This window comes from Astyanax mexicanus, chromosome 1, assembly GCF_023375975.1.
Source record: "Astyanax mexicanus isolate ESR-SI-001 chromosome 1, AstMex3_surface, whole genome shotgun sequence".
NCBI lineage: Eukaryota > Metazoa > Chordata > Actinopteri > Characiformes > Acestrorhamphidae > Astyanax > Astyanax mexicanus.
In genome coordinates, this window is record NC_064408.1 from 21,744,232 (window position 1) to 21,768,166 (window position 23,935).

The 23,935-nt window shown below is 36.9% G+C and overlaps 1 protein-coding gene across 2 annotated transcripts in view; it reads left to right on the top strand.

The window, feature by feature from the left end:
• The first annotated feature begins 4,517 nt into the window (after positions 1–4,517).
• Positions 4,518–23,935, top strand: part of pbx3a (pre-B-cell leukemia homeobox 3a) — an 89,010-nt gene continuing 69,592 nt past the window's right edge. For both annotated transcript variants that reach the window (XM_049474788.1, XM_049474794.1), the window contains exons 1-2: positions 4,518–5,454; positions 7,218–7,291. In XM_049474788.1, coding sequence (XP_049330745.1) covers positions 5,252–5,454; positions 7,218–7,291 — 277 coding nt within the window. In that variant the 5' untranslated portion in view covers positions 4,518–5,251. The remainder of the gene's footprint in view (positions 5,455–7,217; positions 7,292–23,935) is intronic.

A 23,935-nucleotide genomic window follows, 5' to 3' on the forward strand; every position in this document is an offset into this window, starting at 1 on the left:
ACATTTATTAACTTAAATTATTCACTTTATTTTGATAGTTTTGCATATGTGCATACAATTTTGTTTCACAGTCAAGATTTCCTATGATGGCTGAAATAAGTCATTGCATTTATTTAGCTATTTTTGTTTTATTATTCCCTAATATTTAAATAATAACAGAAAATATACACATATAAACTGTTTAGACCACAAAACAGGCTAAATACAAGGCAGGAATAATGTTCCATGTAATGTTCCATAATTATTATTTGGATGTTAAAAACTCAAAAACTGAGTTTGAAAATCATGGTTAGTCCTGGCAAATCTTACAATTGACTTCAAAAACAGATATTACATGAATTGAAAGATATTATGTGAAAGCATATAATTTTTTTTTTTACTTCCCATGGTTACTTTTGAACTCGCCTCATCTGTAGAGCCGCTGAATGGACAGCAGAGGGTGCTGTTGCTTTAAGCTACTACAGCGCCTTGCACAGGCTCATGTGTCTGGATTACAAGTGACATTTGTGATGGGTCAGGTTTATTTTACAGATTGTCTGTTTGACTGTTTGACAGATCTGTATTAATATATCAAATATGTTATTTCTAATCCGAACAAAAAGCCTGAATAGTGTTATATGCATAAAAAAATAAAATATATTCACAGAAAAATAATTATTTAACTCTATTTTAATAAACTTCTTTAGCTAAGTCTGCTATGTTCTGGTCTGATCATAAACTGTGGGCTTTTAGACATATTTCTGATTAGATATGTGCTTTTTGAGGGCTTCTCACTACTGTGTGTTACATCATAGTTTTCTATATCACCAATTCACCCGCAGAGGAACTACCATCACCATGCTTTATGTCCAGTCCAAACCTAACAGTCCTCATTCAGTTCATCAAAAACTTGTGAAGGCAGTTATTGTGAGGGTGGAACAGGTGGAATAGGTTTCGAGAGGGCTGTGTTTGGTGGCAGGGGTGGAAAAGTCAGAAGCAATACGTTCTGCAATTAAAAAATATATTGTGGAGCCACACTATCATTCAGTGAAAGTCAGAAATCGTGGACATTTATTTATTATTTATTTTGTGACTGATGAATTGTAGATTAATATTACACCAGGATAAATAGCTTTTTTTATGAACAATGTCATTTTGCAATGATCTGATGTTCTTTGTGTTTTTTTAAGTAGAAACAATATGATTAAATGCTTGGAAACTTAACTCAATAACACGAGAAAAAGAGGAAAATCTAATTTTGTCTCTCAGGTGTAAAGAGTAATTAGGATGAGGTATTGTTTTCTCTTGGATATTTATTTGAATAAATGTTTCTAATAAAACAAATACCCAAGTATTGTGTCAAATGTCTAAAATAATCCTGTAAAATATAGAATTGGAGGTACAATCATTCAAGTGTAGAACTACAATAAATTGCATCCTTAGGTTTGTTTCTTGTGTGATCTTCTCAGACCTGTACTGATCAGATGTTTCCTGGCAGTGAGTATAAAATATATTACCCTGCTCAGGAGCTGCTCAGAGGACAATATCACTCTATACACACTCTCAACACTACACTGGTGTGACACAGTGGTGAGTACATTTATGATATCTTAATGCTGTTAGATCTCTCCACTGTGAACTCCAGCTGAGTTCAGCTTTATCTGAGCCGGCTTCTGCAGATCTCATTTACACCGTTTAACACAGTAAATATTCCCAGAGGAAAGAATGGTTCCAAATGAGGAGCTCCTCTTAATCTGATTTACTCCTCCCAGATTTTGTTAACTCCTGTTTTAAATCAGTGGGGGACAATTTCTTTTTCTGGTCGGCTCTTGAGAAACAGCCTGTTTTTCACTTTGATCACAAACTTGTCTCAGATATTTCCAACTGATCTCACTCCGACTCAGACAAATAAAACTATTAGATGTATTCCTGTATAACGGAAATAGAGCAGGGTCCTGTATAAACTGGCATGCCAAAAATCATGTGATGGGCATAATGTATATATATTTGTATAAGTTGTGAGGTCTCATCTTGTAAGTGAGGTTGAACACTGACCAGTGTGCTTGTGGGAGGATGGATAGGTCAGTGTAACATTGTTTATTCAATATTCATTTTAAACACCATTATGAAATAGCAACCTGTTTGCTGTTTTTGATTTTTTAAACAAGAAATCAGTGTCAAGTCAAGTCAAGTAGTTTTATTGTCAATACTGCATATGTACACTACATACAAAGAATTGAAATGATGTTACTCTCCTTCCCAATTTTACAGCAAGTACAGATAATAGATATAATAAAAGAGAATGGGAGACACTATGGGTACAATACAGCAGGGACACAAATATACATACATGAGACAAAAACAAGGTGCAGTGGTGTGGGGGAGAAATAGATATATAAATATAAGTAAAAAAAAGAAATAGATATATAATATAAAAGAGACATTATATGTACAATACAACAAGACACAATAAACATACGGAAGACGGAAGACAATAGTGCAATATTGGTGGTGATTGAGATGGAATGACAGTATAAATAGTATATAACAGTAGTGCAATATTTTATATTGCAAATATGGTATATGGTCACATGTGTAACAAGGGACCAGCGAAGTCTGGCTAGAATGGTAAAAAATAAGAGCCCACTTAAAAATGATGAGTTTCTTCTATTTTACCACATTTAAAAACCTCAGGAATATAATCAAAATATAAACCAATGTGAACTGCTTGAATTTTTGCAACAGAAGTGGCATAAAATTATCCAAAAGCAGTGTGTAAAACTGGTGGAGGAGAAAATGCCAAGATGCATTAAAACTGTGATTAAAATCCAGGGTTATTCCACCAATTATTGATTTCTGAAATCTTAGAACTTTATGAATATGAACTTATTTTCTTTGCATTATTTTGAATTTAGGTCTGAAAGCACTGCATCTTTTTTGTTATTTCAGCCATTTCAAATTTTCTGCATATACATGCTCCAAATTACAATATTTTTACTTGGAATTTGGGAGAAATGTTGTTCGTAGTTTATAGAATAAAACAACAATGTTCATTTTACTCAAACATATAATTATAAGTAGCAAAATCAGAGAAACTGATTCCGAAACTGAAGCAGTCTCTCTATGTTTTCCAGAGCTGTATATGCTTCAGGTCAGTGCAGTGTTCTTTAGCTTCCATAGGACATGGCTAAAGTAAAGAGGTACAGAACTAGTCCTATGAAATTTGGCACTTGCTAATTGATTGTTTGTTCTGAAATCGTAAGTTTATAAAAAGAGTTTTTTCATGCTTTTGTTGGATTGCCTCTACTCTCTACTGTCCAGGGAAGGATTTCTATTATATATATATTTTTTAATATTGCTGTGATGATTTTGTTGAATTCAGTGACTAGAGCTTTAGTGAGGTCAGTACCTTGGATGATCTCAACCTGATTCCAACTCATCTTCAACTCCCCAAAATTATCCCAGATGTTTTGGATGGAGCACCATCATTCAATGCTTGAGGGCTTTATACCCTTCTAACCACGTACTCAATCATGGGATTAGGCATTGTTAAGCCAGGAGGTTCACATTTACAGTTCTTATCTGGGGTGCTGTTAACTTGTGGTTGCTAAGGCTGGTAACTCTGATGAACTTATCCTGTGCCACAGAGATAACTCTTGCTCTTCCTTTCCTGTGGCAGTCCTGATTAGAGCCAGTTTCATCATAACATTTTTGATGATCTTTGTGACTGCACTAGAGGATACTTTAGTTTTTTCTTGATATAATATGGATTAAAACATTAATCAAATACTGCATACCAACTCTACCTCTTCACAACTTTACAACTGATGCTCTCAAACACTTTAAGAGGACAAGAAATTCTAATAATTAACTCCTGAAAGGTTCAGCACAGCTGTTAACTGAAAGCCTGAATTTCAGGTGACTCTACCTCATAAAACTGACTGAGAAAATCCACCCAAGATGTGCAAAACTGTCATCTATGCAGGAGGTGCCTATACTTTTAAAATAAATCAGCATTGATGATGGTAGAGTCTGACCACTGCACAAAGTCTTCTCCAGCACATCCCAAAGATTCTCAATGAGGTTAAGATCTGGACTCTGTGGTGAACTCTCAATCCATGTGTGAAAATGATGATCTCATACTCCCTGAACCACTCTTTCACAATTCCAGCCCCATGAATCTTGACATTGTTATCTTGGAATATGCCCGTCCCATCAGGGAAGAAAAAAATCCATTGATGGAATAACCTGGTCTATATTCAGTATAATTATTCAGGTAGTCAGCTGACCTCATTCTTTCAGCACATACTGTTGTTGAATCTAGACCTGACCAACTGCAGCATCAACCCCACATTATTTACTTATTTAAATCCAGGTGGAGTCTTTTTTTGGCCAGAGGGTGTAATTTCATAAGTTTTTCTTCATAGTTTGGATAATCTTGGTTCTATGAATGTAGAACTTCTAGGTTCTGTACATTCATTTAATCATTGAATTGGTGTTTTGTTGGTCAGTATTTGTGGTTTGTTGAAATGCTGTAGTGTTGGGTTTAGGAGCTGGATTGCTGGAATGGGTAGACGAACTCTTATATGTATTCAACCACAAGGGGGCGGAGCCTTCTACGTCCATCAACCATCTAACACAGAGAGAGCAGCCCGCGCAGATCGAGCAACAGTGAGACTGGGGTCTTCACCCAGCGAGCTCATACAGCTTCATATCTCCAGATATACACGGAGGATGAGACCAGCTTTATTTCCTGTTAATGGAAAGAGAGAATCCAGTGGGAAGAAGAGTAGAAGAGCCTGCTTTTCATGATCATTCCATTTATTCCACCCATTTCATCCGTTCTGTTGCGCTTGAGCTGGAAAGAGGGAATGGAAATATTTGTTTTTGGGATGCTGGTCTTCTCGGAGATGTATCTGAAGATGGATTTCTTTGCTTGAGTTCCGTGGAGGGAGTGTTTGAGGCGAACTGACCGAACAAAAGGATACATTCTTCACCAAGCAGCCTAATTAAACCTGGGGCAAAGTTTAGAATCTTACAGAACTATCTAAAGCTACCTGATTATTATTGCTGCATGGTTCTCTGTCCTTCTCCACGCGCTACCCATTGGATAGAAAAGAAGAAAAGAGCTTTGGAGAATCGTTTACGCACGGGACGCCCACGTCATTATCGGACAGTTATCGTGCACCGATGCTGCCCGCCTGACCCGTCCACCAGCCACGCTCCGGGGTGCACGTGAAGAGCGCGCGCGCATTGATTGTGCTGCGGCATCATGGACAGCATGGACGAGCAGTCCCACATCATGCAGTCTCTCGGCGGCGTGACCCTGAGCCGCGCGCTGCACGGCGGCATGGCGCTCGCGCCTTCGCTCGAGCACGAGAGCGCGGAGGAGGACGCGCGGAAACAGGACATCGGAGACATCCTCCACCAGATCATGGCCATCACCGACCAGAGCCTGGACGAAGCGCAAGCAAAGTTAGTTTATTACGCTCAATAGTAGTCTATTTATTCTAGTTTATTATGCTCAATATTAGGCTTTTTATTAAAGTTTATTATGCTCAATATAAGTATTTTTATTCTAGTTTATTATGCTCAATATACCTTTCTGTAGCGTTTACCAAATATATGTTGAGGTAACATTTCTCCCAAATTCCAAACAAAAATATTACCATTTAGAGCAGTTATTTGCAGAAAATGAGAAATGGCCGAAATAACAATCCCTATCCAAAGATGTTTTTCCCCATCCAAAGATGTTTTTCCCTATCCAAAGATGTTTTTCCTTTAAACTTATTTTACATTGTACTTGACTATTGTAAGTCGCTTTGGACAAAAGTGTCTGCCAAATGTAATGTAATGTAATGTAATGTAACAAAAAAGAGATGCTGAGCTTTCAGGCCTCAAATAATGCAAAGAAAACAAGATCATATTTATGGAGTTCTGGGAGTTCAGAAATCAATATTTGGTGGAATTACCCTGGTTTTTAATTACAGTTTTTTTATGCATCTTGGCATGTTCTCCTCCACCAGTCTTACACACTGCTTTTGAATAACTTTATTCGACTCCTGGTTCACAAATTCAAGCAGTTCAGCTTGGTTTTATGGCTTGTGATCATCTATCTTCCTCTTGATTGTATTTTAAAGGTTTTCAATGTGGTAAAATCAAAGAAACTCATAATTTTTAAGTGGTCTCTTATTTTATTCCAGATCTGTAGTTCACACCTTTGATGGTGATCAAATATGCTGCTAAACAGCCGGTCAGACTACACTGGTTAAACTGGTAGAATTAGTAAACCAGCGTATACAGTACAATAGCTTCTGGCCAGCATATTAGGCCTGTCACAATTAATATATTTATGATTTATGACACAATATAATAACATGGCCTCAATCATTTTGCTGACCTCAATATTGACCATTGTATTTACTTAGCAAGAAGAGCCCATTGTGTTTGTGAATGAGCCAGAATGTTGGTGGTCAATTTGTGCAGGACTTTTTTTTTATTTGTGATGTCTAAATATTTATCATAATTAAAAATAATCAATTACACTTTATAATTTGGTGTGTAACTGTTCATAATACCAGTTGAACAGCATGACTGGCTTACATATGCTTGTCCACCAGATTGACCAGCTAGACGACTAGCTTGGTGATTGATCAGCCTGTCCACTGAGCTTAAATGAATAGGTAAAGAGCACAGTGGACAGTGCGGTGGGTGACAATGATTGTGACTGGTGGTGTCTGGTTCGAATTGTTCGTGTGAGCAGACAAGCAACTGTGGCAGAAATCACATCCACATTTAATGCAGGAGACCCTTCACACATATCCCACAGGTCATTGCAGTGTTCTATAGCTTCCATAGGACATGGCAAAAGTCATGGGACACAATACTAGTTCCATGTCACATTATACTTGGCATGTCCAGTGTCAGTTAATAAACTGCTTGTCCATAGAGCTACTAGTTTAAAAACATTGTATTATTGACATAAGACTCAATTTTGGCCAGATATTTCACTACAGCATCATTGATACTGAAACGTAATTATTGTAAAAACGTAGTGTAGAGATTATAACACCTAGCACGTAACCTGTACTTTGCTTTTAGTTATCAGTTATGGTCAGTGACAGCTAATGTTTTGTTAATTTTGGCTGACAGAAAATTCGGTCTTTACTGTGCTGCTAAACCCCGTCAGAATATTGATATTCGCATCTAATACATTTTTCTTTCTGTTTTATCAAAAGAAAACATGGACTCAACTGTCACAGGATGAAGCCGGCTCTGTTTAGCGTTCTGTGTGAGATCAAAGAGAAGACAGGTAAGTGTCATTTTGATTCCAAACTAATATGAACTTCTCACCTGGTGATGCCATCTACAGACAGTCAGACACTCAAAAAAAACAAAAGAACCTTTTGCTTTTTTACTTGTATAAATCTAAAATTAATCTGTTGATTCAAGCTTACGGTATGTTTTGCAATAAAGGCACACTTAAAATCCTTTAATTTTCCCCAAAAATCGTCAGTGCACCTTATAATCAAGGGCCTTATGTATGAATTTTACCAGTCAGGTTGTAAGGAGCAGTAAAGCCACTCTGCTGAAGTACAGAGTTATAAAAGAGTTTCAATTGACTTCTCCAGCATTTAGCATTAGCCGCTAACTGTGCTAAGTGCTAGCTCTTCTGCCATTCAGGGGTGAGTATTATCCGCCTGTAGCCTGCTGCTAACCCCAGCTAACACTTCTGGAGCAGCATTAGCATTATCCAGTCTATTAGACAGTCATGCAATACCAGACCAATGCTTCAATAACTGTGACTTCATACATGCAGTGTTGACTGCAGTAGGTGAAGAAATAAAGTATAAATATATTTCCCAAACTTTGATTAATCAAAATGTCTTTAAAAGGGTATACATGCCTTGTTATTTTATTATATTATCATAGGCAGTGGCATTTAATTGTCTTAAAATGACAATATTATTGTTAGTCACAATAATTTCTGTGACAATATATTGTCAACATACATTTTTTCAGTGATAGGCCTAGTCAGAAATGTTATAATGATGGATCCCATTATCCTAGTAAATAAATATATAGATGTCGGATTTTTTGTGAAAATAGCTTGCTAAGAGTGCTTGCTGAGTAGTTCCCATTGTTCTAAATTTCATCAGTATCATTATCGTCTTCTTATCTGCTCAATCTAATTCATAGCCACAGTGTTGCTGTGTTGCTGTGTTTCTGATTATGGTTTATGATTTGTTCTATGTTCTATAAACGGTTTAAAACCACGTTTCATGGCTGCATAAGATTTTGCACGGCACTTTACCTACATACCAGACTGGTATATAAAATGGGGTTTATAGTTTCACAGAATAAAATGGCGATTCTTATCACCTTATCATGCTTACAAACAAGTCACTATCTCAGCGTCTGCTATCTCAAATCACTTCTGCACCTGAGCAAATCAGATATAGAAATGATGAATGAATATAATTCGCTATCAGTAGCCGTACAGATACATTACATTTTCCTTTATCTCTTCTGATGTGTCTTTTCTATATATCATACTCTATAGTATACAGAACCTTTACATTCTACAGATAGAGGCATTGCTCTGAGGTTTCATCTTCAGCGAAACACATAAAGCCGATTTTTGTCCTTTTTTATATCTTTCCCACCCAACTTTTTGTAGTTACAAGAGATATAGGAGCACTTTGTTCTTTAATTACTGTCTGCAGTCGTTCTGTTTCTCTGCATACATTATTATCTTCCTTTAACCCTATTTTTTAAGTTTAGGACCCCACAGTAGAAACCACCACAGAGCCACAGCTAATAATTAAGTGGTGGGTTATTCTTAGGAATATTTTTTTTGTATGAGCAGATTAGGTACAGCAGTGCTGCTGGAGTTTTTAAACACTTTTTAGACACTCTTACCTTGCTGCTTCCCTCTGTAGATGTAAGGTTAAACTTGCTGCACAGTTTGTGTTGGTCATCCTCTTGTTCTTCATCAGAGGTCACATAATGCAGCCCACAGAGTATAGCCTACAGGACGCTGTCCACAGGATGCTGTAGGTGGATTCTCAGCCCAGCAGTAAGACCGAGGTGTTTAAAAACTCCAGCAGCACTGCTGTGCCCCTGCAGTCTTAAGAATAATCAACCACCCAAATAATAACTGATCCATAGTGGTTCTGTAGGGTCCTGACCTTTGAAGAACAGGCTGAAAGGAGGATAATAAAGTATGCAGGAAAACAGAAGGACTACAGTCAGTAATTTAAGAACTACAAAGTGCTCCTATATGCTCGGTGGAGCTGAAAAAATGGAAAATGAGTGTAAAAGCAAAAGTCCTGACCTGTTCTTTAATAACAGGGTAAAAAGAGGAAAGTGCTTCTACAAAGTGCTCCTATATGGTCAGAGGAGCTCACAAATTGAACAGAAGTAGAAAGATATATACATACCTTATCTATACCATACTCAATATTAAACACTATATTCACATTATAATGTTCGAAACATTGCCCTGACCTTTTTATAACTCATTGGCAGCTTTGAAAGTAACTCTACAGCTAGTTTAAAGTCGCAGCAGTTTCTATCAACTTGCAGTCATGTACTTTCGTGTCTTCTGTCTGACTACATCCTACACAATTAAACAGGCTGCTCAGTGGTTTAGATAGCTCTTGATTGTGGTGGGTGGATCATTGCTCTTCCTCTGCCCAGGCGTGTCTTCTTCAGCTTGCTTACTGTGATGGTTGTGGAGAACTGTCGGAGATGTGTGGCATGGCTCAGTGGCTTAGAAAATGGACACAAGAACAGAGCATAATTGATTTAGATCTCTGATGAACATTCCCTGCTGACACGCTGGTGTGCCACTCTCATAGCAATAGTGCAATATTAGTATGTCTTGAGCTAACATGGAGAAAGTTCTACTTTATGCTGACAGGGAAGCTGTTCTCTATGTCCCTTCTGATGAGTAAATTCAGCTACAGCCAATAGAATAGGACTCTCTGGAGCAGAAAAGTATTAACCTTTTGGCACCATGCCAAATGTCAGGCATGGGCTAGAGGGACATAAATCCTCCCAGAATTGTTTATGAGATGTGGTGTCGATCATCCCAAATCCTAAGCTCACTAACTCTTTTGCCACCTCACTAAATGCAACCAATCCTCACAGCAGTGTTCCAAAATCTTCCCTGGAAATCCTTTTCTGAATCTTTGCTCACAAATATTCACACATGCAAACATATCACCAACAGCACTTAAACGTTAAAGATGCTTTTAAAATTAAGACATTTCTACACTAATAACAGCGACTGACCTAGTCTTATCTGAGTCTCTGAACATGCGAAATCCACCGGAGATCCTATGTAAACCTAGTTACTTACACACAGAGGTGGTTAGTCCAGGTCCAGAAAGTAAAAAGGAACAAAACCCTCTGGTGGATTTTTTACTTTCTTACTTTCCTGAACTACTCACCTCTGCTTACATAAGATAGCAAGCCAGCTAAGTAACTAGTGTAAACAGAACAATTCTAAACATACACACCTACCCATCTCAGTTGAACTTTACTGGTGTATTTCCATAGACAAATTCTAGCCATTTGTTTCTTACCTCTGAATTGCTGGGCAAAGCATTTAATAATGATGTGATATTTGCACAAATAACACAGGAACGAACTGCCACGCTGTTCCTAACGCTGTTAGCTTCTATGTGACATAGATATAGGCCATAAATACTAATTCACGGGTTGACGTAGACACGGTGCTTTTCCTGATCGACTCGTTTTTCTGAATATTTTCTTTAACTAGCTGCTGCAGACAATGGAGGCTGAGGAACAGTTTCATGTGCAGCATCATATACAACTCAGAGAGACTTATTGTATTTCACAAAGAACAAGAAAAAAGTGGATTTTAACAGAATGACACCTTTAAATTAGTATTAGGGACCAGATAATGATTAGGATTAGGTTTGGGTTGAGGTTAAAGTAAGGATGAGATTTTTAATTTGAGGTTGAGGTCAGGAATGGGGTTTTAAATTGCGTTTTTTTTAAAGTGTTGCTGACACTCTGTTGAGCGTTTATTACACATTTACAAAGGACTGTTTAAAATAAAGTGTCAATAGATTTTTTACTGAAGAGTGAGACTTTTAACTTTTTGCAATATCATCTGAATAAAAGTTAAGGATGACACCTAGTTGAAAGATGGACTCCCCAGCTGATCAACACCAGCATGAATAAAAACATCCTTGTACTGTCAATCTATTTTTGTAGAATGTGTCTTAATGGATGGACTGGAAGTCACAACATTGCCCACGGTCTGTTGGCACAGCCTCTTGAATATTGATACAATAAAAATTTTATAACCTGGAAGTAAACTTTCTGCTTGTTATTTAATAATTTATTGCTCATCTACTGCATGTGTGCATGCTTTAAGTGCTGTTTGTGATCACCTGTCAGCCATAATTTCATGGCATTTTGTGATATATACACAAGATGGCTCAAGCACTCTCACGTCAAGATGTGCTTTGAGGGGAAAGGGGGAGTGTTGTGGGAATTGTATGGAAAGCAAAAACATATCTTATATCTTTATTTCTCTCTCTCTCTCTCTCTCTCTCTCTCTCTCGTTCTCTTCTCTCAAGCAAAATTCATCTACAGTATATAACTGACATGTCAAATGTCATGCCATGCCCCATGAAAGCTAAGAGTCAGCCAGAGTTAATGGTCTGCTTCATTAGCTTTCTTTAAGCAATATCTAATTGTTCTTGTACAGTGACAATAAAGGTATTGTATCTTCGATTGCCAATAACCTTCACAATCATATAGAAACCTAAAAAAGATTTCAACAAGGCAATGTTACCTGTGGCATATTAGCTATTATTATTGACCTCCCATGCTCTCACAATTAATACCACCTGTTGTTCAGTCAGAAAGCCATGTATTAAGCCCTCAATCAAATTTTTTCTACCAGTAAAAACAAAGTCAAAACTCATTTTCAGACCTGAAGGTCCAAACCAGAGTACAAACCAAGGTTCATGTGTTTGTTATATAGTATATTAAACATTTAGTTTTGGTTTCACACTCCAGATAAACAGCTTAAAGATTTTTCCAACATTAAAATGAGCAATTACAGCCCAATATTGTGCACCTGTATTTTGTTTAGAAATGTTTAGATACATTGCATATAAGTTTGAGGAAAGTTAACGGGACTTCAGCCCAGTAATCTTTAATCATTTTAATGCAAATATCTTACCTAAATGTATACTTTTTATACTTATATTTTGTACTTTTAATATTGTGTATGTGTATTATGCACATTATGTGTATAATGTGAAATGTTAATTTAAAACAATACTTTTTATACTTATATTTTGTATGTGTATTATGTTTTGAATTTTGCAGAAACATTGCATATAAAATCAACATGACAGAATTGAGTCAGTTTGGGACACAATGTGTTACAAGAAACTGGTTCCAAAAGAATGCTTCTGAAAACCATCATGCAAGTAGTTTAAAAAAGGATTACATGCTAGAAGTACAATGGCTATTTATTTACCATATTTTTTGGTGCATTTAAAATCCTTTAATTTTTTCAAAAATCATCAGTGCACCTTATGTATGAATTATATCAGTCAGGTTGTAAGAAGCAGAAAAGACATATACAGGAGTTTCAGTGAAGTTTCTCCACCAGCGTTAGCTTAGCACTAGCCGCTAAGCACTACCTCTTTCGCCATTCAGAGGTGAGTATTATCAAACTGTAGCCTGCTTGTTTACCATGTTAAAACAAGGTACATAGGACAACCCGCTAGCTATTGGGCAGCATTTGTCGCTAACCGTGGCTAGCTCTGTAAATAAACTGAATCGCTTTACTCACCAAAATAAACATTTTTTTTAAAGAAAAAAAAAATTATGTCCAGTGCTGGTTTGACTTTAAATTAAAATGTTTTTTTTGTTTGTTTTTTACAGTTTGAATGACAGAATTACAGTTTGGTTTACTTACTCAGCTTAGCTTTACAGCTGCTGAATTAGAAGGAAAAAAGACAAAAACCCATGTTCCTTACTAATGTCGCATAATATGCCTTATAATTGGGTCCGCCTCATGTATGAAAATAAACCAGAAAATAGACATTTATGCACCTTGTAAAAACGGTATAGTGTGTGAGGCATCTGTGTAGTTTCAGTTGGTTTTACTGATACAGCGCTGCAGTTAATTATTTCTTTTTATATATATGTGCTGCATAACGGTTAATCTACAGTTACAGTAGATAGATGAGCTTAGCGGAGCATAATCTGCTAAACCTTTAATGATGTGCAGGCAAACAATAGGAAGCTCCCAAAATGTTAGAAAATTGCTTTTACACTGCGGACAAACTGGACCGTGGTTGATATCTCTTTTGGTCTGACCAAATTTGGGTCCTTTCCAGGAGATGGTTTGCTTTACCTTTCACACCTGTTATTTTGGTTTGGAACAAAAACTGAAATGTCCGAAGGCTTGAAACAGGTGTCGTCTTAATCAAATCAGTCTGGAGGCAGCAATCAAAGGTGTTGTATAGCATCCAGTCATCTGGCTAAACTGTCTGGTTAGCTTGAGGTCCACAAAGCATCCTGAAGCTACACCAAGACATGACGCTGATGACAGTGATGATGTTGATTCCCCCTAGAGGAAGAAGTTGGGACCTGTGTACTTGAATGAAAGTGTTTCTCGTAGGGCTTCCAATACAGGATGAATCCTGATGTTTCCTGACAACTCAGTCAGGTGGACAGAAGTAGCTTTGGATTTTCACTTAAGAAATATAATTTCTTCCTCTTCCTGAGTAGATCTTGAGTAAGCTTTGGCCCCTCAGGCTGTTTTGGCTCTTCTGGGCTTACAGGGATTACTCTTCGGAAATCTTGGGACAGCGGCAAGCTGGATGTATTCATAACTCTGGAACGTGGATGAAGAACCCTTTTCCTTTGTGCTCTTTTTGTCTCTAGTCAGTTGTTGTGAGCTTAATGGAGCAATAACACTAAAGTCCCCAGTGTTTATTATCCAACGTCATTCTACCACCCTAAGGTGCCTTTGACAGTTGCAAAAGATGACTGATCCATTGGCTGCCTTCCGTTGTCTTGACAAGGTGGTCAAATTGTGTCTTCATCTTGTGGCTTAAGAGGTCGATGTTGGAACAGATGACTCATTACTTTGCCCAAACTTCTGTCACCAAAGGCTAGTGAGGTTGGGTGGGAACAGGTTGTAACTGGAAGGCAAGAGAGCATGGAGTCAGAAACCCTCAGTCTCCTGGGTTGCTGAAGTATTGCCCTGGGGAAGGCAGCTGGTGCTCTCTGCCGTGAGAGGTTGAAGGACCTGGTGGGGTTCCAAAGGACTCTGGAGTGGTAGACATCAGTAGTAGCTGTCAAATTAAATTGAATAAGCAAAGTACAGAAATTGTGCAAAAAGATTTGTGTACTAATTGTGAACTTCCTTCCATCAACTTGGTGAAAAACATATCAAGAGAAACATGATGCACTCTGAAATACAGTGCTGTAAAGGTGTTTGCCCCCTTATAGATTTCTTTTGTTTTTGCATTTTTTTCATACTTATATTTTTCAGATTATCAAAGAAACTTTAATATCAGACAAATATAACCTAAGTAAATATATATAAAAAAACTTTTTATTTATTAAGAGAAAAAATACCCAAACCAATCTAGCCCTACATGTAAAAGTGTTTCCCCAATAAATTAACTTTTATTAATCACACTTTTTTTGAAAAGCTGAGTTCAATTTCATTACTATCCACAACCAGGCCTGATTACTGCCAGGCCTGTAGAATCAAGAAATCACTTAAAAAGAACCTATTTGACAACGTGAACAGCAGCTAAAAGATCTCAAAAAGCAACACGTTATGCCGTGATCTAAAGAAATTCCAAAACAAATTAAATGAGAAAACAAAGTCATTGATCTATCAGTCTGGAAAAAGGTTAAAAAATCCATTTCTAAGACTTTGAGACCACAGTGAGAGTTATTATTCCCAAATGGAGAAAATATGAAACACTGGAGAACCTTCACAGGAGTGGCCGGCCCATCGAAAGTATTCCAAAAGGTCAGGAACAACTCATCCAGGAGGTCACTAAAGAACCCCCAAACGTCATTGAAAGTACTGCAGGCCTTCTTGTCTAAGTTAAGGTCAGTGTTAAGGATTCAATAATAGGAAAGAGACTGGCCAAGAATGGTATCCATAGGACAGTTCCAGAGTTCCTGACGAGACATGCATGGCAACAAACCGATCCTGGCGATGACCACAGTGCATTTACACATGGATTGGTGGATCATTGGTTGTCTTTACCAAGACATAAGCAGAAATAGCCTTGGGTCATCATCAGTGACAAGTCCTGCTTTTGTTGTGGTAGAAATGTCCAACAATTTCATGTGTGGAGGCAACATGTTCAGTGCCAAGATGAATTATTTGTTGATCTCTATACACTGCATGTTTTTTTTTTTTTATGGAACCAAAATTGTGTCTTCTTTGACATCTCTTAGAAATTAAGATGATCATTTTGTGGTCTTTTTATACATTTTCTGATCAGGACACCCCTAGTCATTCATATACTTTTTGCGTGTTTGCATTTGTGCTACTTATTCAACCAATGTAATTCAGTATGAAGTTATAAGCTGTTGTTAACTACACATATTATTTACAGTGTTACATTTTTTTACTCCTGGTGATGTGGAATCTTTTTTATTCCTTAGGAATAGCAAGCCAATAAAGCTGCATGATGACGTGCATTTTGTCTTCTGATGTGGATTTTGATATTACCCACATCTATAGTCATTTCGTTGACTGTTGAAATGAGCACGGCACATTGGGATATTTGTTTCTGTGCACATTCTAAGACATTTAACACGTTTCTCTGCTCATGCCAACTGTAATTGCTTACATTTTAATGCAAGAAATGAAACCATAAACAAATACTAACTTGCATTTTTATGAGGCACAACTGCGCATCATATTAGAAAAACTGCTTTCTTCTCAAAGTGTAATGGGCAGGCACTTCAAAAGTACTTACACACTTTTTATATTGAGGCATTTTCACAGGAACTAGAAATGATGAGGATAATGCCCTCTGGAATTATTGGTGCTCTTGGTAAAACAGGGGTGCAAATGAACGTACACAGCTTGTAGAGAATTACACGCAATAAAAAATAATATTCTTTGTAGAAGATCATGAATCATTAATCTATTGGCATCAATGGTATTGCCAGGTGTGGGCAAGAGGGGTATAAAGCCCCCAGCACTGAGCTGTGGAGCAGCAGAACTGGATGTTCTCAGGAATGATGATGCCCAATCCAGAATACAGCTCTAGAAAAAAAAAAACTTTACAAATGATGAGTTTCTTTGATTTTACCGAATTGAAAACTTCTGGAATATAATCAAGAAGAAGATTGATGTTTACAAGCCATCAAACCAAGCTGAACTGCTTGTTTTTTTGCACCAGGAGTGGCATAAAGTTATCCAAAAGCAGTGTGTAAGACTGGTGGAGGAGAACACGCCAAGATGCATGAAAACTGTGATGAAAAAAAACAAGGTTATTCCACCAAATATTGATTTCTGAAACTTTATGAAAAGTTGAATCTCTATCTGTCACTAAGAGGAGCAAGAGACAAGCAACTTTGGCAGAAAGCACATCTACAATTCACAGGACATGTAAAAAGTCATTGAGCATCATATAGTTGTTTCTATCTCATTATTTTTGGCATGTCTGTGAATTTTACTGTACATAGGCCAGGTAAAATGATATAGTTATGAGTCAGCATGGCAACTGAACTGTACTGTGTGCTGCAGTAGCAGCAGAATGACTAGGTTAAAGAGATCACTGATTTGAATCCCAGTCATGCAGCTTGCCTTTAGCTGCTGGAGCCCCGAGAGAGCACAATTGGTCTTGCTCTCTCTGGGTGGGTAGATGGCATCTGTGAACTGATGTATTGGAGGTCTCTGAGTCGCTGTGTTTTCCTCCGAGTGCGCTGTGATTCTTCTCGGCAATGCTACATCAACAGCAGTTTGAAAAGAGGCGATGTCTGACTTCATATGTGTTGGAGGAGACGTGCTAGTCTTCACCCTCCTTGTGTTGGGGCATCACTAGTGATGGGGGATATACAGCTGAGTAGCAGCTGAATGGGTGGGACAATTAGCCAGATAAATTGGAAGACAAATAGGAGAAAAAAAAAAAAAAGAAAAAAAAGGACTCACTGAAAGGTTTGGCAGTTTCTTTTTAAAAATGTAGTGTATAAGAATTGGCTGTGTTCCAGCACCTAGATTCTTCCACAGAGATACTGCACATAACCCAGAACTGAGCCATACCTTAATCATACTTTAAAACATCACACAAAGCATTAGCATAAACATCTTGTGTAACATCTTCCGGAGGTTTCTCTGAGACGTTTAACTCTTCAGACGTCTGTTTCCTATCACCAACACTGTGAACTGAATGGCTCTGTTTACTTCTTAATGATTTAATTGCCAGCAGCCTATGCCTATGTGTATGTGTGTGTGACATAGAGAGAGAAACATAGAGAGAGAAAGAGCACAAGAAAAAGAGAGAACATTTGTGTTTACTCTGTAATACTGTGTGTGCAGAAGCTCATAAAACATTATTGTGAGTTATCAGAAGATTAGTCTGTGGTTCTCACACTTTATTTCTCGTTTACACACGGCCGTATCTCGCTGTTTTATATCTCTTTAATCACCTCCTGTCAGGGCAGCGCAGCAGAGCGCTGAGACAGTTCCAGAAAGAGCGCTTTATTACGTGAGGTGTGGAAGTAGTGAATTTTATGTGCTCAGTAACAACAGCCGGTCTTTGATTTTATAACACGCCATCATCAGATTTGACTGACAGCCAGGTCGCATACAGGATGCGAACGTCAGCTCTGTCAGCTGTAAAAGAATATATATGTGTGTGTGTGTTTTTTGGAGCCTTTTGCAACTGTGTTCTCTGGAATGCTGGAGCTCCACTGAGTATCTTAGCAGATATTATCCCACCCTGCAAAAACTCATTTCAGAGAGGCCCTGCTGCACAACCCCCATCCCACCATATACAGCTCTGAAAAAAAGAGATCACTTAAAAATGATGAATTTCTTAGATTTTGCCAAATTAAAAACCTCTGAAATATAATTAAGAGCAAGATGGGTGATCACAAGCCATCAAACCAAGCTGAACTGCTTGAATTTTTGAGTGGCATAAAATTATCCAAAAGCAGTGTGTAAGACTGGTGGAGGAGAACATGCCAAGATGCATGAAAACTGTGATAAAAAAATACAAATATTGAACTTTATGAATATACATTTGTTTTATTTGCATTATTTGAGGGCTGAAAGCTCTGCATCTTTTTTGATATTTCAGCCATTTCTCATTTTTTGAAAATAACTGCTCTAATTTTTTTTTTTTTGGAATTTGTGAGAAATGTTGTCTGTAGTTTATAGAATAAAACAACAATGTTCTAATTATACTATGTAATGTAATGTAATTATACTCAAACATATATCTATAAATAGCAAAATCAGATGAACTGATTCAGAAGCTGAAGTGGTCTCTTTTCCAGAGCTGTATACAATTCCAGTCAAAATGTTGGACACACCTTTTTATTAATATATATATATATATATATATATATTTGTTCCCTACATTGTCTGTGAAGTATTTAGGTGTTAACTTGTTTGTTTCTGCAGCTGGTAACGCTAATGAATTTATCTTGTGCAACAGAGGAACTCTTGCTCTTCCTTTCTTGGGGTGGTCCTGATGAGAGCCAGTTTCATCATAATGTTTTTGATGGTCTTTGCGAATGCGCTTGAGGATACTTTCAAAGTTCTTGAAATAATATGGATTAGAACATTACTCATATAGAGCTATTCACTGTATACCAACTCTACCTCTTCTCAACTTTACAACCGATGCTCTCAAACACATTAAGAGACAAGAAATTCAAGTAATTAACTCTTGCTACTGTTAGACTGTTAGTACCTTCTGACATGTTGGGAGATATAAGATCTCTGCCTTAGTCAGTTCTTGACCTTGCTGCTGTGGCTGAATACATGCAAATTCTCTCAGCAATGTTCCAAACCATCTAGAATAAAACTTTCACTGAGTCAGTAAAAGGTTCTTCTTTGTCTTTCTCTCCTATCTTTCCCTTTTTCTCACTCTTTCTCCAACTGGTTTTTAGAAAAGCATGATCTAGCGCCTCCGGAGGCTGGTTATGACAAATTGCTTTACACCTCTCCATTTCAGTGGCAAAACAGCTTAATTATGAATCTTTTTTTTCTGCTCTAAACTGACTTTCCCTCTCCATTGACTAATTCCAACAGCACCAGCATTTTCCTTAGCAAATTTGCTATTTTACATGGAGTACTCTAAATTACATGGAGTAGCTGAGTTGTAGTTGAGCTGTCAGGCTGTAACTCGCAAGTTAATCTTACTATTATTGATCCTTTGGTGTTGTCCTGTTGGTTGTATTACGTTTTTTTTTTACGCTAAGTCTGATGATAACATGTAATGGCCATTGTGATTTAATGTAATTTGTTTTAATCTAATATTTATGGAAGCCCATTTCCGCCACCTGAAGAAAAAAAAACGTCCTCAACTAAGTCATAATTATGAGATAGAAAAGTCATAATTATGGGATACTAAGTCATAATTATGAGATAGAAAGTCATAATTATGAGATACTAAGTCATAATTATGAGATAGAAAGTCATAATTATGAGATAGAAAGTCATAATTATGAGATGACTTTTTATCTCATAAATATGACTTACTATCTCATAATTATGACTTTTTTATCTCATAATTATGACTTACTATCTCATAATTATGACTTACTATCTCATAATTATGACTTAGTATCTCATAATTATGACTTACTATCTCATAATTATGACTTACTATCTCATAATTATGATTTACTATCCCATAATTATGACTTTTCTATCTCATAATTATGACTTAGTTGAGGACGTTTTTTTTTCTTCAGGTGGCGGAAATGGGCTTCCATAAATATTAGTGTTTTCCTGAGTTAATAAACATAAACTGCAGATATAAGGAGGGTTTTTTTGCTTCTAATTTACACAAATGCCTAAAACATTGTACATCTATATACGTTCACACTTTTATGCTTATAATAACAACACACCAAAGAAAAGATGAAAAAGACAAGCGACAGCAGGCTATTACCCTCCCACAGGCCTGCAGTGTCATCAAAGCAGCCTGAGAAAGAAGTCAGTTGCTGTCCTGTCACGACAAACGAGAGAGAGAGAGAGAGAGAGAGAGAGAGAGGGAGAAATCAATAGTGCAATCTTCCCTGCTCCCGTCCTCGCTCGGGGTAATTGAAATGGAAAATCAAATGAGCGGCGAGCAGATAATTGTTTTATCAATATCCTCCTGCCTGCCCTACAAGGGTCAGTGCTGCATGATCACAGAGCGAAGATATGACAAGGACGAAATGTGAAATTGAACAGCTCGGCGCTCGTTTATCAGGCCTGACAGTTCTGAGTGACCAGCATGTAGTGAGGGTGGACACCTCAGCCGATTCTTCATCCCACCAGCACCATTCCAAGTACATTCTGTTCAGATACAGTATGACCAAAGATCTGAGACCACACAAAAAAATATTTTAAACAAAATATAATGTATTTTACAGTGATTACACAAATCTGCTGGAATAAACAGAAAAAAACTCCCATAAACATAATTAACACACCCCCAAAAACTGTAAACGGTCTACTTTTCATTTACTTTACATATAGTATATACAGCTCTGGACAAAATAAGAGAGTTTCTTTAATTTTAACAAATTGAAAACCTCTGGAATATAATCAAGAGGAAGATGGATGATCACAAGCCATCAAACCAAGCTGAACTGCTTGAATTTTTGCACCAGGAGTGGCATAAAGTTATCCAAAAGCAGTGTGTAAGACTCGTGGAGGAAAACATGCCAAGATACATGAAAACTGTAATTAAAAACCAGATTTATTCCACCAAATGTTGATTTCTGAACTCTTAAAACTTTATGAATATGAACTTGTTTTCTTTGCATTATTTGAGGTCTAAAAGCTCTGCATCTTTTTTGTTATTTCAGCCATTTCTCATCTTCTGCTAATAAATGCTGTAAATGCCTATTTTTTTTAATTTGGGAGAAATGTTGTCCGTAGTTTATAGACTAAAACAACAATGTTCATTTTACTCAAAGATATACCTATAAATAGCAAAATCAGAAACTGAAGTGGTCTCTTACTTTTTTCCAGAGCTATATGGAAATATATTTTTAGATCACTGTGAGAGAAGCATAAGTGACAAAAGGCAAATTATCAATATGTAGCCAACACACGTGTTTCAGAGCTTAAATGTTTTAGCTAGAAATGTTCTGCACCTTTGAAAAAAGGTTTTGCAAAGTGTGTGTTTAGAGGAGAAAATAGATTAATGCCACGTTTTATTTTATTTTTTAAAGTAGTTAGTGCTTAATAAAAGCATGTGTAGCACTTTGTAAACAAATTATTTTAGGTAGATGTAATTTTCAAATATGTCAAAGCATGTCAAATTATTATTTATTAATAATAAACTGATTAAATGATTAAGTGTAAGAAAGGCCTCAGACTCAGACTAAAAATATCCATCTGCAATAAAATTGTATGGTGAACAGTTGAGGTGTTCTTTTACCACATTTGGTTAACTTGCCTAATTAGGGTAGTTCTACACATGATTTAACAAGTATTGCAGGACAGTCACTGTAATACAATATAACTGGAACATACTGTATTTTACGGACTATAAGGTGTACTGTATTATAAAGCGCACTATTAATAAACGTCTATTTTTTAATATATTTTTATACATAAGACTTACTTTAAAATGAGAGTAGTAAGGAATAGAGGTGTTGTCATGTTTTACTTCTAATTCAGCAGGTCTCGCCACTCTTTGTGGGGGTGGGGGGGTAAATATAAGTAAACAAAACTGTAATAAAAAAAACATTTTCCTTTAAGGTCAAACAAACGCTAGATGTTAATCTACATAGATTTCTCTTCTGAAAACTGTTTATCTGGGTGAGTAAACTGCGTTTGTTTTTTTGTATTTTAGCATGGTTAGCAGCAGTGTGGTAGGCAGTAGCACTAGCCGTGGTTAGCAGCGCTTAGCGCTAGTAAATGTCGCCTGACAGTGCTAGGCAGAGAATCCCTGAGTGTTCTGCTAACCCAGAGTGCTATCAGCTAGAAGTTCGTCCCACATAGCTTGTTTTAACATGGCAAAGGGGCAGACTACATTCTGATATAGTCTAACCTCTAAACGACGAAAGAGCTAGCGCTGTGGTTAGCGGCTAATGCTAATACTGCTCCTGCCTCAGGACTGGAGAAACTTCACTGAAACTACTTTATAACACTGTACTTCAGTGGAGTGGCTTTACTGCTCCGGATTAAAAGGCACACGGTCATTTAAAAAAAAATTAAAGGATTTTAAGTGAGCCTTATAGTGCAAAAAATACATACACTAATAATAATGTTACTAAACTAAATTAACTCCTTATCCTCACTGACTTTAATTGCACCCTTAAGATTACAATTTGGACAGCATGGTGGTGCCGCAGGTTTCCATCGTCCTTAGCTCCTTCAGCTTTTTATTATTTTTAGTACTTCTTGTTAATATTTTACTATTCTTAACTCTGTTTATTGTTTATTGTACTTTTTTCTCTTAGTGTAATACTTTTAAACAGAATGTTACATGTCAGTTACGTGTCATACATGTTGCTTTTACCAAACCAACTTCCTTAGATAATATACTTTCTGAGTCTAAAATACAATATTTATAACATCTAAATAACTGTAGCTAAAGCTGTGTAATTAAATATTTTTGGATATCTGTAGCAGAAATAATGACAACTAGTAGCTAGTAGTATCTTAAAACGTCAAGAATAAATGGCTTTAGAGAAAAATCGGAAAGTAAAGCACATACAATTCAGTATAGCAAGAAATGGACAATTATTATTTTGTGCAGTGCTTATGCTAAGCTATCTTTAGCATCCAGTTCTGTGTACTCTAGTTGGGAGTGGATAAAAAACTGTTCAGAAACACATTTGTGCATCCTTTAATGTAACTATGCTGGGTCGATCATCACCTTACTTACAGAACGCATTGCAACCGTCTGTTAACTATAACATCAGGTCCTCTACTTTAATTCAACTAAAAATCCCCAAAACACACTCTGCTCTCGACTACTTATCCTTTCAAGCAGTGGTGTGCAGTGAGGCCCTTCTAACCCTTCAGAGAAGGGGTGACAAAAAGTGCATGTAAATAATTACATAATTTTGTATCAGAAAGTATTTCATATAATTATTGTAAGTGTAAGCATTTATTTTATAAATTACCTAAAATAAAAAACAGCAACTAATTCAAAGCATTAGTCTGTGTTTCTTAGTTGCTACAGGACTCTTATCTGACTGACAGCGGTTCTAACCAATCAAAGCTTTTTATAATGGCTGTAGTAATGAGTCTATTAGAAAAGTCATAGGACAATCTAACCAATCAGATTCATGATTTTCACTACGGGGGCGGGGCCATGACTGTCTAACCCCTTCGCTGTGCTCGGATGAAGGGGTTACGCTACGTGCATTGATTAGTCGTAAAACGGAGCGCACATGCTGGGTTAATTAAATATTTAGCTAACTACCATGGAAATAAGACAGATATTGTGTCATTTTACATTAAAAAGCCTTTTTAAAGGCTGCCCTTCAACCTGAAACTAAGTAATATGCTGCCTAACTGGTGAGTTTTATGTGTGCTTAATGTTTTGGCTGCTCTGGCATGCTGTAGGCATAAAAATGAGGGATATTTGTGGTGGTTTGTAGCTGTATTTGTGGGCTGCTTTTGTGTATTAAGTTCATATAACTCAGTCAAGAATATGTAACTTAGTTATTGTAGTATTTATCAATGTGTCGGTCGGTCGGGGGGGCAGGGCTGGGCGGGTGGTTG